The sequence below is a fragment of the Thalassophryne amazonica genome, chromosome 2, assembly GCF_902500255.1.
Source record: "Thalassophryne amazonica chromosome 2, fThaAma1.1, whole genome shotgun sequence".
Classification (NCBI taxonomy): domain Eukaryota; kingdom Metazoa; phylum Chordata; class Actinopteri; order Batrachoidiformes; family Batrachoididae; genus Thalassophryne; species Thalassophryne amazonica.
In genome coordinates this window covers 92,471,436-92,483,752 of record NC_047104.1, presented here as the reverse complement: position 1 = coordinate 92,483,752, position 12,317 = coordinate 92,471,436, and the positions used below count along the sequence as shown (strand labels likewise).

At 41.8% G+C, this 12,317-nt stretch overlaps 1 protein-coding gene across 4 annotated transcripts in view; it reads left to right on the top strand.

Annotated features, from left to right (window-relative positions):
• The first annotated feature begins 465 nt into the window (after positions 1 to 465).
• LOC117527121 (C-type lectin domain family 18 member A-like) overlaps positions 466 to 12,317 on the top strand; it is a 54,348-nt gene continuing 42,496 nt past the window's right edge. For all 4 annotated transcript variants that reach the window (XM_034189310.1, XM_034189317.1, XM_034189301.1 and 1 more), the window contains exons 1-2: positions 466 to 631; positions 6,746 to 6,837. In XM_034189310.1, coding sequence (XP_034045201.1) covers positions 517 to 631; positions 6,746 to 6,837 — 207 coding nt within the window. In that variant the 5' untranslated portion in view covers positions 466 to 516. The remainder of the gene's footprint in view (positions 632 to 6,745; positions 6,838 to 12,317) is intronic.

The window sequence follows — 12,317 nt, the reverse complement described above, 5'->3', positions numbered from 1 at the left end:
CAGTTGTGTGTGTGTGTGTGTGTGTGTGTGTGTGCACACGTGTGAACCTGGGTCTTTCACAGTGTGAGGCAGCAGTGCTCACCACCGAGCCACTGTGCTGCCTCAGCCTTTACTTGTAATTGCTCATTGCTTGAGAAGGATAGCAAATATGATTTCTTATCTTCTGATTTGTGTGCTGTGTACGATATTAAAATGTAGACTATTATATAATTTGATGAGTTAATCCTATATGTATACAAATTATTTACTATATTATATTTAAAAAAAGTAGTGTGTGTGTGTGTGTCTTTTGTGTGTGTGGGTACTGAAAGAACCATCGTCAATCCTGCCACCTGTGTTGCTGACTTGGATTTTGTTCACTGCTGACAAAGGTGATGTGAGAAGGAGTATAAGAGGAAAAGGAGGAGGAGGAGTATAAGAGGAGGAGGAGGAGGAGTATAAGAGGAAAAGGAGGAGGAGGAGGAGCAGGCAGTAAGTAGCCTGTGGCCTCTGTTGGAGTCGCTTCAGTAGTTCACCATGGAGCCTGTAAGAGTTTGTATGGATCTGATTGTAGTTTTGTCTCTGGTGGACTTTATCAGCATGAACCGGATTTTTGCAAACACACTGGACCTCAACATGCAACCTTCACCTGGTAAATAGAAGAAAGATTTTTCCCATTTAAAAAAAGGAAATTTCATATGTGCTGAATATAATTTATCCATAATAACAACCCTTTGTCATGATGTCAGCTCAAATTAAACCCAATTGTCTTAATGCAAGACAGTCTGTAAACAAATGTCTTAAACTAGTATTGAGGTTTTTTGACAAGCTTTATTTTATCATTTCTTCATGTTCCCAGCTCAAAGTCTATATGCAAACCACTTTTACTAAAGATAAAACACCTTTTTGATGTCATTACATACAATGCTCATATGAAAAATAAGGAAAAATATAGACAGGCATAACGTTAAGGGTTTTAGGTCTAAAATCTAATTTAATCTTCTTGATGTACTCTTCAAATAATAATTAAAAGGTTAAACCCCGTCTTAATTTTGACCGGTTTTATAAAAGTACAAATGGAAAATTATTTAATTCTCTACTCTTTCATCATAATTATTATAACCTATTTAATAATATAGTAAATAATTGATTTTCTCTTAGCCTACATTTTGTATGTTTTTAGGCCCAAAAATTTAATAGCAACATAAAGATAAAATTCATAACATCTATCACTCCAGTGAGCAGTGGCAGGCCCATACATCTTTTCTTTGTAAGGGCATGAACATTTAGTGGTGGGTTAAAGCTCATATGCATTTCTATGTAAAGGTTTTGCCTACTTATTGTTGATAATTTACACAAACAATAAACAGATTGGACAACAATCTGCTTAAGTGTGACTTCTGGTGTCACAGACTGAACGGTCCCCCTAAAAGTCGGTCCGCCCTGCCTTCACTGCGCATGCATCATTAGCCGCGGTTCACCGAATATCACCTCTTTTCTGACTAAAACTGCACTCCAGTCACCATCTATCTCAGCGACAGATATCTGAAGCTTTTGTACAATAAACATTTCCACATAAATTTAGCATTATTTCATCATAAAAGATGGAGGAAACGATCAGAGCGCCGCAGCTATATGAGCTGCTAGCTGCTGGGTTCACTGCACGTCCGTCATTTCAAAGTGTCACCAATTATCACCTCATTTGCTTAAAACGGCCTTGTTTCTGCTTAAAACTGACTTTAGAATGATTTAAGAGGTTTTACCTTTATCATCCGATGGTTAATAATCCCATTAATCCATTTGATCGCTTTGGGTGAAGAGACTCCGTCTCAGGCCTTTAATTTTGGTCGAATACTGTGAAACAGTTCGAATTAGCGCACCACGAAACATTGCACCGATGGGCAGGCATGCACAATCCTGGTGCAAGGGTTCGTGCATGTGACGGTGTCTTTCGAGCAGGAACACAGTGCGAGGTGCACCACATTGCACTGCTTATGTGGAATAAATAAAACATAAAAACCAGCTGGTACCTGTGGAACCACATCGTGCCGCTGATGTGGAATAAAAAAATAAGAATACCACCCACGGGATTCATACCTACTGATTGCCAGCCCGAAATAAAAGATGTATGTATTTAAGAAAAAATAAAACCATACACCATAAAAAACACAGCATTTTATAATGAATCCATCTTATCAAGCGGGCAATACAAATATGATCCGTCTGTTCCTCTGTAGATGACCCATGGTCACAGACATACAGTCATGAAATGACATGAATGAGAAGCAGTTCGCTCTTGCTTTTATTGGGAACTGACACTATAACATGATTTGAAGAGCCGAGGGATGGTTTCCTATGAAAAGAGTGGCATTAAAGATGATGTGTACACCTCTGCACAGGTCCTCAGAACTGTCTGTGCACACAGTCCGGTCCCACAGCCTTGCGGGGGTTTACCTGCCTTAGAGCGCTGAGGATCTGTGTATGAGGCACGTGTTGTGGGGTTTCTTCTGGACTGCAGGGGGTGTCTTTATTTTGCTGGTCAAATCTGGTGAGGTTGTTTGGTAAAAGGGAATTTTGGCCTGTTAGTATACATCCTGTCGTTGGTGACTGATTTTATTCCCTGCCACATGCTCCTGGCGGTGTTCTCCTTGTAGCAGCTCTCTGGGTGTGTGATCTCTTGGCAGCTCTAGTGGCTTTTTGGAGGTTGTATCAGGCCTGTCTGTACTGTCCGATATTGCTCAGTCATTGCTTCAGTCGTACTTAGGGCAAGTGTTTGTTTGGACCTGGAAGTCAAATTCATATGCACCACTTAACAAGCGGACAGCGGCTGTTTAAAAATCATAACCACCTTGTGACAGCAAAACGAATGCAAATCTGGAAAATGCGGTGAAATTGAAGGAGCGGAGCACCTTACTACACAGGTAACAACAAATGTCATAGTTAACACTAGACGTGGAAGTAGGTCACTGCCAAGTCATCAATCTGCAAGTCCCAAGTCAAGTCTCAAGTCAGCTTGCTAACAATTGATCATTATGGCTCCCATTCCATGAAGAGCCAGCTCTTGCATCATGAACACATCAGCAGGCATTGCGTGTCCAGCGCACAGTGTTCCGCTGGTGACCACATTGCAAATGTGACATGTGTTTTAATTATTCAATGTGGGGAAATCCCTCAGTGACATGTGCCTCACGGTGGCATCCAGCGTTGCGGTGCGCTGATGTGGCGGTCAGCTGATGGGCGATGTGTTTTAACTTATTTCCACATGAGGACAGCATGCTGACAGCCGCGCCTCACCGTGAAGTTATGCGAGGTCATATTCTACAAGCCACTACAGGTGTTCTCCAGCTGTGACTTGCGAACACAGATATCTAAACAGCTGCAGGTCACGCCCACCTTTGTCTGCCGACCTCATCAGCTCACAGAAAAAAAGGCTCACTCTCTGTTCCTTTTGTTCTGCGATTTTAAATTTATGTATGTATTATTTTTTGTCCTGCATCTGTCTGATGTCTGCGTTTTTAATTCAACACCTTGTGTGCACAGTCAGGTCCAGCTGACATTGGGCAGTCAGCTGACAGGCGCTGTATGTCCACAGCAAAGTGATTACACATGAATGAGTTCACACCTTTACCCTTATTTGTTTTATTTAATTTCCACTTTTTCTGTCGCGTAAACTATCAATCAATCAATCAATTTTTTTATATAGCGCCAAATCACAACAAACAGTTGCCCCAAGGCGCTTTATATTGTAAGGCAAGGCCATACAATAATTATGTAAAACCCCAACGGTCAAAACGACCCCGTGAGCAAGCACTTGGCTACAGTGGGAAGGGAAAGACATGCTGTGGAGGGAAGCAGAGATCGATCACTAATGATTAAATGCAGAGTGGTGCATACAGAGCAAAAAGAGAAAAACAGTGCATCATGGGAACCCCCCAGCAGTCTACGTCTATAGCAGCATAACTAAGGGATGGTTCAGGGTCACCTGATCCAGCCCTAACTATAAGCTTTAGCAAAAAGGAAAGTTTTAAGCCTAATCTTAAAAGTAGAGAGGGTGTCTGTCTCCCTGATCTGAATTGGGAGCTGGTTCGGAGCTGCCCGGCCGGCTTCCCATTGTGCCTCATGCTCAGACGCTGGCCGGACCTCATGAGGGCATGAGCGTCTGCCCACATATGTGCATGCTTGGTAATGCCACACTCGTTTTGCACTTAGACAATTTTCATAGGCAGCTCAAATGTAGTTAGCTGCTCTCTACTCATGCCAGGATCACGAGTAGCCCCGCCGTTTCTATGTGCCCAGTGAGCGGTGTTGGATGTTCATGTGTGGCACCTGAAATTTGGCCAACACCTGCGAGAGCGGGGTTGAATGGGTACTCGCTGTCTTTCGGCCACTGTTGTGCATGAATGGTTGTGGCGACAGCTGTATGAGGCGTTTGAGGTGGCTCCGATTTTTCACGAGTGGCATGCAATTCCTCCGTGTGCCAGTCAACTTCAACTGTGTTATGTATGTAGGGGCCCTAAGTAATGTCTCATGGGTGCTGTGGAAACTGGGGCCTCTACATGACCAGATCAGTCAGAAAATGTGACAAACTGAGGGTGAAACATTCAATTAGGAACATCAATTGATTTTTTTTTTTTTTTTTTTTTTTGGTGGGGCCAGGGCTTATTTGGGGATCAACCAAACCAACTGGGGTCACATAGACTTGTTAGTGTGACCAGTGTTGCCAGTTACTTTGGAAAGTTACTTTATTTAGTTTTTACAGTTACATTATACAGGTACTTTGTACAGTTCCTTCATTAGCAGCTGTGTACATCTTGTCGGCAGCTGCTGAATGTAACTAATAAAGTAACTTGTAATCTGACTTCATTATTTACAAGATTGAGTACTCAGGAAAATAACTACTAGTTACTTTCCTGATTATTCAGTCTTATTAGTTGCATTACTTATTAGTTACAAATTGTTAACAGCTGCTAATAAAGTAATTGCATAAAGCTGCTAATCAAGTATATGTATAAAGTAAGTAAAAAGTAACTTTTCAAAGTAACTGTGGCAACAGTGAATGCAGAGCTCTCAAGTTGAGATATACTCAAGAGTTATTTTCTGCCAAATGTCGTGCAGGTCATAGCGGTGGAATGTCATACATTAGCATGAAAGCGTGACAACATATTGAGTCTCACACTGAGTGCGTGACACCTGACAGGGCCGTTTTAAGTGTGAGCCTCAGTCCAAATGAGTGAGACGAGAGCTCTGTGAATGTGACAAACACAATGTTTTTTTAAAAGTTTTTAATGACATAGTCTTCGGTGTAAATGTCACTAATAAATCAAATTTATATAAATTTGATAATGTTGAAATAACGGAATATAACATGGAAGTAGGACCTGGAATGACTTTCGTTTTAATTGTAAACCAAATTATGCTTGAACTCAGAACAATTAAACTACATGATATTCATGAAGACTGTGCCAATTCCACGGATTCTTGATTCCTTTTCTAACTTTTTCATTGTCTTTCTTGCCATCTTCCCTCTGTCCGACATTGCTCTGCGACACAGACATAGTGCAATGTTCTTCTTGTTAAAACTTGATAGCTCTAAAGTATGCGATGTCCACATGCTACTTTTAGCTTAAGAACAGTGTCTTGCAGCAGCCACACAGCCTTTGACTTAGACATTTTACTCCGCGGATCCGCAGACACTGATCTGTATCACACAGATCAGTGTCTGCGGATTTATAAAACTTGCATGATATCGTAAAAAAACAATGCTTTGCGATAGGCATTTTACAAACTCGGTGACGATCACAAGTACAGAATACAACATTAACACCCCCCATGACGAAATCTAAGGAATTCTGCAGATCCGCGGAGCTTTCACAGCCCTCATATATAGGGACCCTCTTGCAGTGGGTCCCTCGAAGCGGGGGAGAGGAAATTAAGAAATGAACCCTCTGAGAAAAGAGAGAGGAGGAAGGCTGCTGGGTTTATTCCGCCATCTTCTTATTTCTTGTGTACTTGTTGCAGTCGTTACTGCTGTTCAAGAATCGGGCTTTTCAACCACATGAAGAGATGTCAAAACCTGTGCTAATGTCATGGTCTTTTGACCGAAGACAGCCTAGGATATATAGGTGTGTGTGTGTGCGTATGCATGTGTGCATGTGCATGCATGCGTCTGGCTGAATGAAAGACAGATGATGCAATATTAATGCTCACAACCATAGTGGGAACCATAATAATGATGATAGACATTTTTCTTTTTGTTTTTTCCTTCAAAACAAAATTCCCATTCTAACCAGAAAAAAATTTTGTGTGGAAGAGAGGTGGGGATTGGTTTTAATGCACAGCAGAAATCAAAATGGAAAAATGCAAATGAGTTGAAGGCAGATGACAAAACAGGTCTATAGGAATTTGATGAGTGGAGGCCAGATGGAGAGGGGTTCAATTACTGAATGTTGGGTGAAGTATTCCATAGAGATGTAATCAGTGAGTATGTTTTTCCACTGTGCTATACTGATATTATTCCAAAATATCCAGTTGATGAGGATAGCTTTCTTGGCGACAGTTGAGAATGAATTTATTGTTGGAACTCGTCAGGTTTATTGTTTCATGTTTTTGCTTCTTCCATCATCTTGACATCTGCATGTACTTTGAGTTGGAACTGTCAACATCCTAAAACGTCAATATCCTAAACACACTGAAACATCCTGCAGCATCATTTGCATGTTGTTGCCATAGAGACGGCAGTAAATGAGTACCTTGTCTTTTCTTTCAGGACTCGGACCGAGGCAGCACTTCCAAATTGTTGATCAGCACAACAGACTGCGCAGCCAGGTCAAGCCCATGGCCGCCAACATGCAGAAACTGGTGTGTGGTGTCAGTTGTTTGATGTTTGCACATTTTCCTTACGAACGCTGTCAGGACAAAATCCATGTATGTGGAGGACAGTGGAGTGTGGCTCTGTGTGAATTATAACAGGATGTCATCAGCAGAGGTGTCAAATCCAGCTTCAGAAAGTAAAAACCCTCCCATATGTTCCCATATGCTTCTCCCTGTGCACCTAAAACAGGTGATCTCAATAATTAGCTCATCCACCTGCCTGAAGAGCTGAACTAATTACAATCAGCTGGTTTATTGAGAAGATGGAACAAATATGGAGCTGGACTTTTAATTTCTGAAACTGCATTTGACACCTCTGGTCATCAGTCACGCTTTCATCTCTCCTTGGTATCACACTGTGAGGCCAACTTGCTCTTTTGGAGAGTGGAGATAAAGCATTTACCACACATATAACGTGGTATCTCATCTACCAGTGTCGCAGACTGAACAGTCCCCCTAAAATTTGGTCCCCCCTGACGACGCGTTTCACGGACTAACACCTCATTTCTGCTTCAAACTGCACACCAGTCATCATCTATCTCAGCGAAAGATATCTGAAGCTTTTGTACAACAATCATTTCCACATAAATTGAGCATTATTTCATCATAAAAGGCAGCCAGAGTGAGCTGCTTGGTGATGATTCACGGCACATCGGACATTTCAAAGCGTCACGGAATTTTGCCTCATTTCTGCTTAAAACAGTCTCGTTTCTGCTTAAAACTGACTTTAGAATGATTTAAGATGTTTTACCTTTATCATCTGATGGTTAATAATCCCATTATTCCATTTGATTGCTTTGGGTGAAGAGACTCAAATGTGTCAGATGTGCTGCTGTGGTCCAAAATGATGCATGTGCAGATGCAAAGGGTGGACCGATTTTTAGGGGTGGACCATTTGGTCTGTGACACCAGTAGCCACAAACCTGGAGCCAGCGTTAGATATTTAATAATAACAGTGGAACCTCAACATGCAGACAAACATCAGAACACCTGCTTGTGTTGTTCACATCACAAAGTGTTAAATGGTGCAACATGCAGTAAGTGCACAATATCATTTAATAAGAAACAACAGGTCAGGTCTGTAAAGACTTCACAACAAACATTACAAGACAGGCGCTACAATACACCTCAGATGGGAAAAGGAAATCAGGCAGGAAAGGTTCCACTCCAAAAGACCTTGAGACAGCTGGCATCAGCTGGCAGGAAGCAACAGTTTTGGCTGGGAGGATGCACTGGTGCCCCTCTCCACTGCATCCACTATACCATGGAACTGAACCTGTGCTGTGGTTTGGCAACACCCAGAACAGACAATTGGCCTGTCCCCACCTCCACAAGGTAACCAAGTATCTGCTACAGCCAGGTGAAGTGTGGGCATCCCCTTGGCCTCTTCCAGTTGCTGAGGTCGTTGATGCTTATGCACCTCTGTGTGTGATCATGCCCAGAGAAACATGCCACCAGGCCATAATGGTGTAACTGATGTTCCATCACAATGCAAGCAATACTCCAAATCAGAGTCTCCCAAAGTGATTGCCCATTTGACATAAACCCACTGAAATGGCACTGAAGGATCACTCAGCAAGACCAAGTATCAAAGACATCTAGTTCTCACATCAGTTAACTGGTTATAAGCATCCAAGTCTCATAACCATACAGCAAGACAGGAAGCACCCCAATCCTGGACCGTTGTACCCATGCAATGGTATCAGCATCACCATTCACCTCTGTCCAGTGATCTCTTGAATCCACAAGGTCTTCCAAGGTGTCTCATGATGTAGGATTACTTACTATTCACTGTATAGCTGTTGTTTTTTTTTTTCTTCAAGATGACAGATGACAGCTACTTTCTGGAAATGCATCCTAAAACCACATTGAGAGACTAAAAATGCCTCTGACCAAAAATGTGGTTGTGTAAGAGTCAGTGTACATCTGACAGCCATTTGTCCTGTTAAAAGGTTCCTGTTCTGTTTCATCAATGGAGAAGAGGGAGGATGAGATGAGGAAGGGTGACCACAGAGGGGAGCTTTGTTTACATCCTGAAATATGGTGCTAGTTTGACATCTAGTGGCTGAAAAATCATTCATAACCCCTTTTAGGTGGTAAATATTTCCTCTTCCATTGTAGTACAGAATTTAAGATATATTCAGAAATGAATACAAATGGAACAGTTTTGTTTAATAAGAGAAGATAAGGAGATACTATTTTATCTAGTAGTGTACGTGAAGCCAAGATGTAACAGTGGATTATGAAAGTCTCTCAGTGGCAAATGTGTCCTGTGGGCAAAATAAGAAATTTGTGCAAAATGTCATGTTGTCATAGATTACAAGTACCAGAGGCCCCTGCACAGGCTGAGCCCATTTGTTAGCCTCAGAACTTGTTCTGAATAGATAAGACATTAATGAGAAATGGAAGACATGGATCACCATTTTCCTTTCAGAAGTGAAGCATTTACAGGCGATTTTCTGTGCAAACCTTCAGAGGAAGCTTTGTGGAGACGAATATTAAAGCTCTTTACTGATAAACATTAAAGGGCTGCAGGTTTCTGCTGTTTGTGAATACCTGAATGAATTTTTTAACAAGGGAATGAAACAGCATTGTGTTGAGATTATGGTGAGGAGATTATGCCAGTCGTTTAGGCCTTGCCTTCAGAAAATGATTAACTAGTTTTTAGGAAAAAAATGAGACTCCTCTTTTTCTCAGTCTCCCGTGTGAAGGTTTCAATGAGCTCTTCAGCCTAAGACCTGTGATAAAATCATGCCATTCCTCTCAGAAACAGAAAGCAGTGCTTCACTTGGGCCTGAAGCCTTTCTGTCATATACAGTTTATTATGTATAGCAATAATCTCAATCAATATTTCTGCTCTGTCAGTGGAGAGATCAAACTGCATCATTCAGTGTGTGGTTGTTCTTTTAGACAGACCTGTGCATGTAATGCCTATGTTAGAATTTAAATGTTTATCTTCGTTTTTTAAACCCCAAATGTGCTGCAACAGGCAGCATGTTCAAGGTCAATCTGCTTGGGTATTTTGATCTCTTATCATCATTTGCTTTTACGTTACAGTCTCCCTGAACTTTTGACATTTCAGCTTTTAGACACAATGTTTCTGAGCGGGGTTTACTGATTACAGTGTATCTCCATCTGTTTTTGCTTCAAGTGGACAAACATGTGCTAAATGGACTTTGCACATACACCATCGGTGTAGGGTCCTGGTTCCCAACTTGGAGTCAGAGCCCCGTTGGTAGGTGCAAAAGATAACATGGCATGCCAAAGGTTTTGTCTGCTCAAAGATTTTAAATAGTTATAATAGTACACTTAAGATAAAAGGGGGTTAAACCTATCAAAGGAATTAAATCACTTTATTCCCCTTTTTAGGGGGTGGGGTGCACGTTTCTTAGGGGAAGCTCAGCTGTTATTAAGTAGTGAATTTATTTTAACATACCACTCTTGACCTGTTTGACATTTTCTTTCAGTCACCTCTCAAAAAATTACTGCTCTGAAATGGGACAAGATTAATTCATTTTCTATACCTGCTTACTCCAATTAAGGGTAACAGGGGGCTAGAGCCTATCTCAGCTGCACTGGTGGGCACAGTTCCGATAACGTTTTCATTATCGGATTATCTTTTTAGATAACATTAAAAAACATTATCGGATGAATTTTTGTCCGATAACTTAGACCGATAGTAAACAAAGCTGAACAGCAGCAAACATTTCTAAAATTGAAAATCAGTTGAGCACCTACCTGAAAAAAGTTTCCTAACAGATGTATGGTTCCACCCTCTGCAAACAGAAAACAGCTGCTTCTATGAAGAACACTATCCTCTGCAGGCAAAAGAAAAACTGTTTTTAAGAAAACAAAGAAAAATCATTTCCTTTAACACCATACTGATATGCTGGCAATATCACCCAAGTCATCCAGAGACATACATTTTTAACTTATGGTTCAAATTTTAACCAAACTAATTTTGGACAAGTTATTTAAAATTATTGTCATGTCTGAAGTTTTATAAAGTGAAAATAACAGATATACGAGGTCTATTAGAAAAGTATCCGACCTTATTATTTTTTTCAAAAACCATATGGATTTGAATCACGTGTGATTGCATCAGACAAGCTTGAACCCTCGTGCGCATGCGTGAGTTTTTCCACGCCTGTCGGTTGCGTCATTCGCCTGTGAGCAGGCTTTGAGTGAGGAGTGGTCCACCCCTCTCGTCGGATTTTTATTGCCAGGAAATGGCGGAATGATTTGGGCTTTTTTTCCATCAGAATTTTTTCAGAAACTGTTAGTGACTGGCAGCTGGAAACCATTAGAAAAATTTATCTGGCTTTCGGTGAAAATGTTATGGGCTTGGTAGAGAATGAGTGTTACTGTCGCTTTAAGGACGGCCCCCAGCGGCTGTGGGGCACGCCGCGCTCCGAAGCCGCCATCGACAGGCTGAATGACCATTTAATTTCTAAACGGATGGCTGTCTGGATCCGTGACCATCGTGTGCCATTTCTCTGGTTATCACAAGAGCTGGACATCAACCATTTTCCGGCAGATTTTACTTTTAACAAGAGATTTTGTCATGGAAAGCCGAGCGGAGGTTTCGCGCGTCAAGATGGATTTGCTACTGGAGCGAGACAAAACCACCTCCATTTTGGTCTCACAGGACGGCTTTGAGATGGCATTCAGACAGCTGTCGGTGGTTTTTCCATCGAGTGATTATCCGAGAAATTGTGGATGTGCCTGGACATGCCAGAACATGTCCCGTGAGGCTTCATCACGGCGTTGCTTTGCGTGCGGAGGAATTCCGCGCGTCACAGCCGTGCCGCATGGCGCAAAGTACAGCACTGTAGGGTGCTGTGTGTGACTGGCCAATCACAAAGCATAAAGACAGTCAGTTAGCCAATGAGGATTTTCCTTCAGCACGAGCACAGATATTGATGAGTTTTATTTGGATCATCGTCATCAATTTTATTTATATAGCGCCAAATCACAACAAACAGTTGCCCCAAGGCGCTTTATATTGTAAGGCAAGGCCATACAATAATTACGTAAAAACCCCAACGGTCAAAACGACCCCCTGTGAGCAAGCACTTGGCGACAGTGGGAAGGAAAAAGAGATCAATCACTAATGATTAAATGCAGAGTGGTGCATACAGAGCAAAAAGAGAAAGAAACACTCAGTGCATCATGGGAACCCCCCAGCAGTCTAAGTCTATAGCAGCATAACTAAGGGATGGTTCAGGGTCACCTGATCCAGCCCTAACTATAAGCTTTAGCAAAAAGGAAAGTTTTAAGCCTAATCTTAAAAGTAGAGAGGGTGTCTGTCTCCCTGATCCAAATTGGGAGCTGGTTCCACAGGAGAGGAGCCTGAAAGCTGAAGGCTCTGCCTCCCATTCTACTCTTACAAACCCTAGGAACTACAAGTAAGCCTGCAGTCTGAGAGCGAAGTGCTCTATTGGGGTGATATGGTACTATGAGGTCCC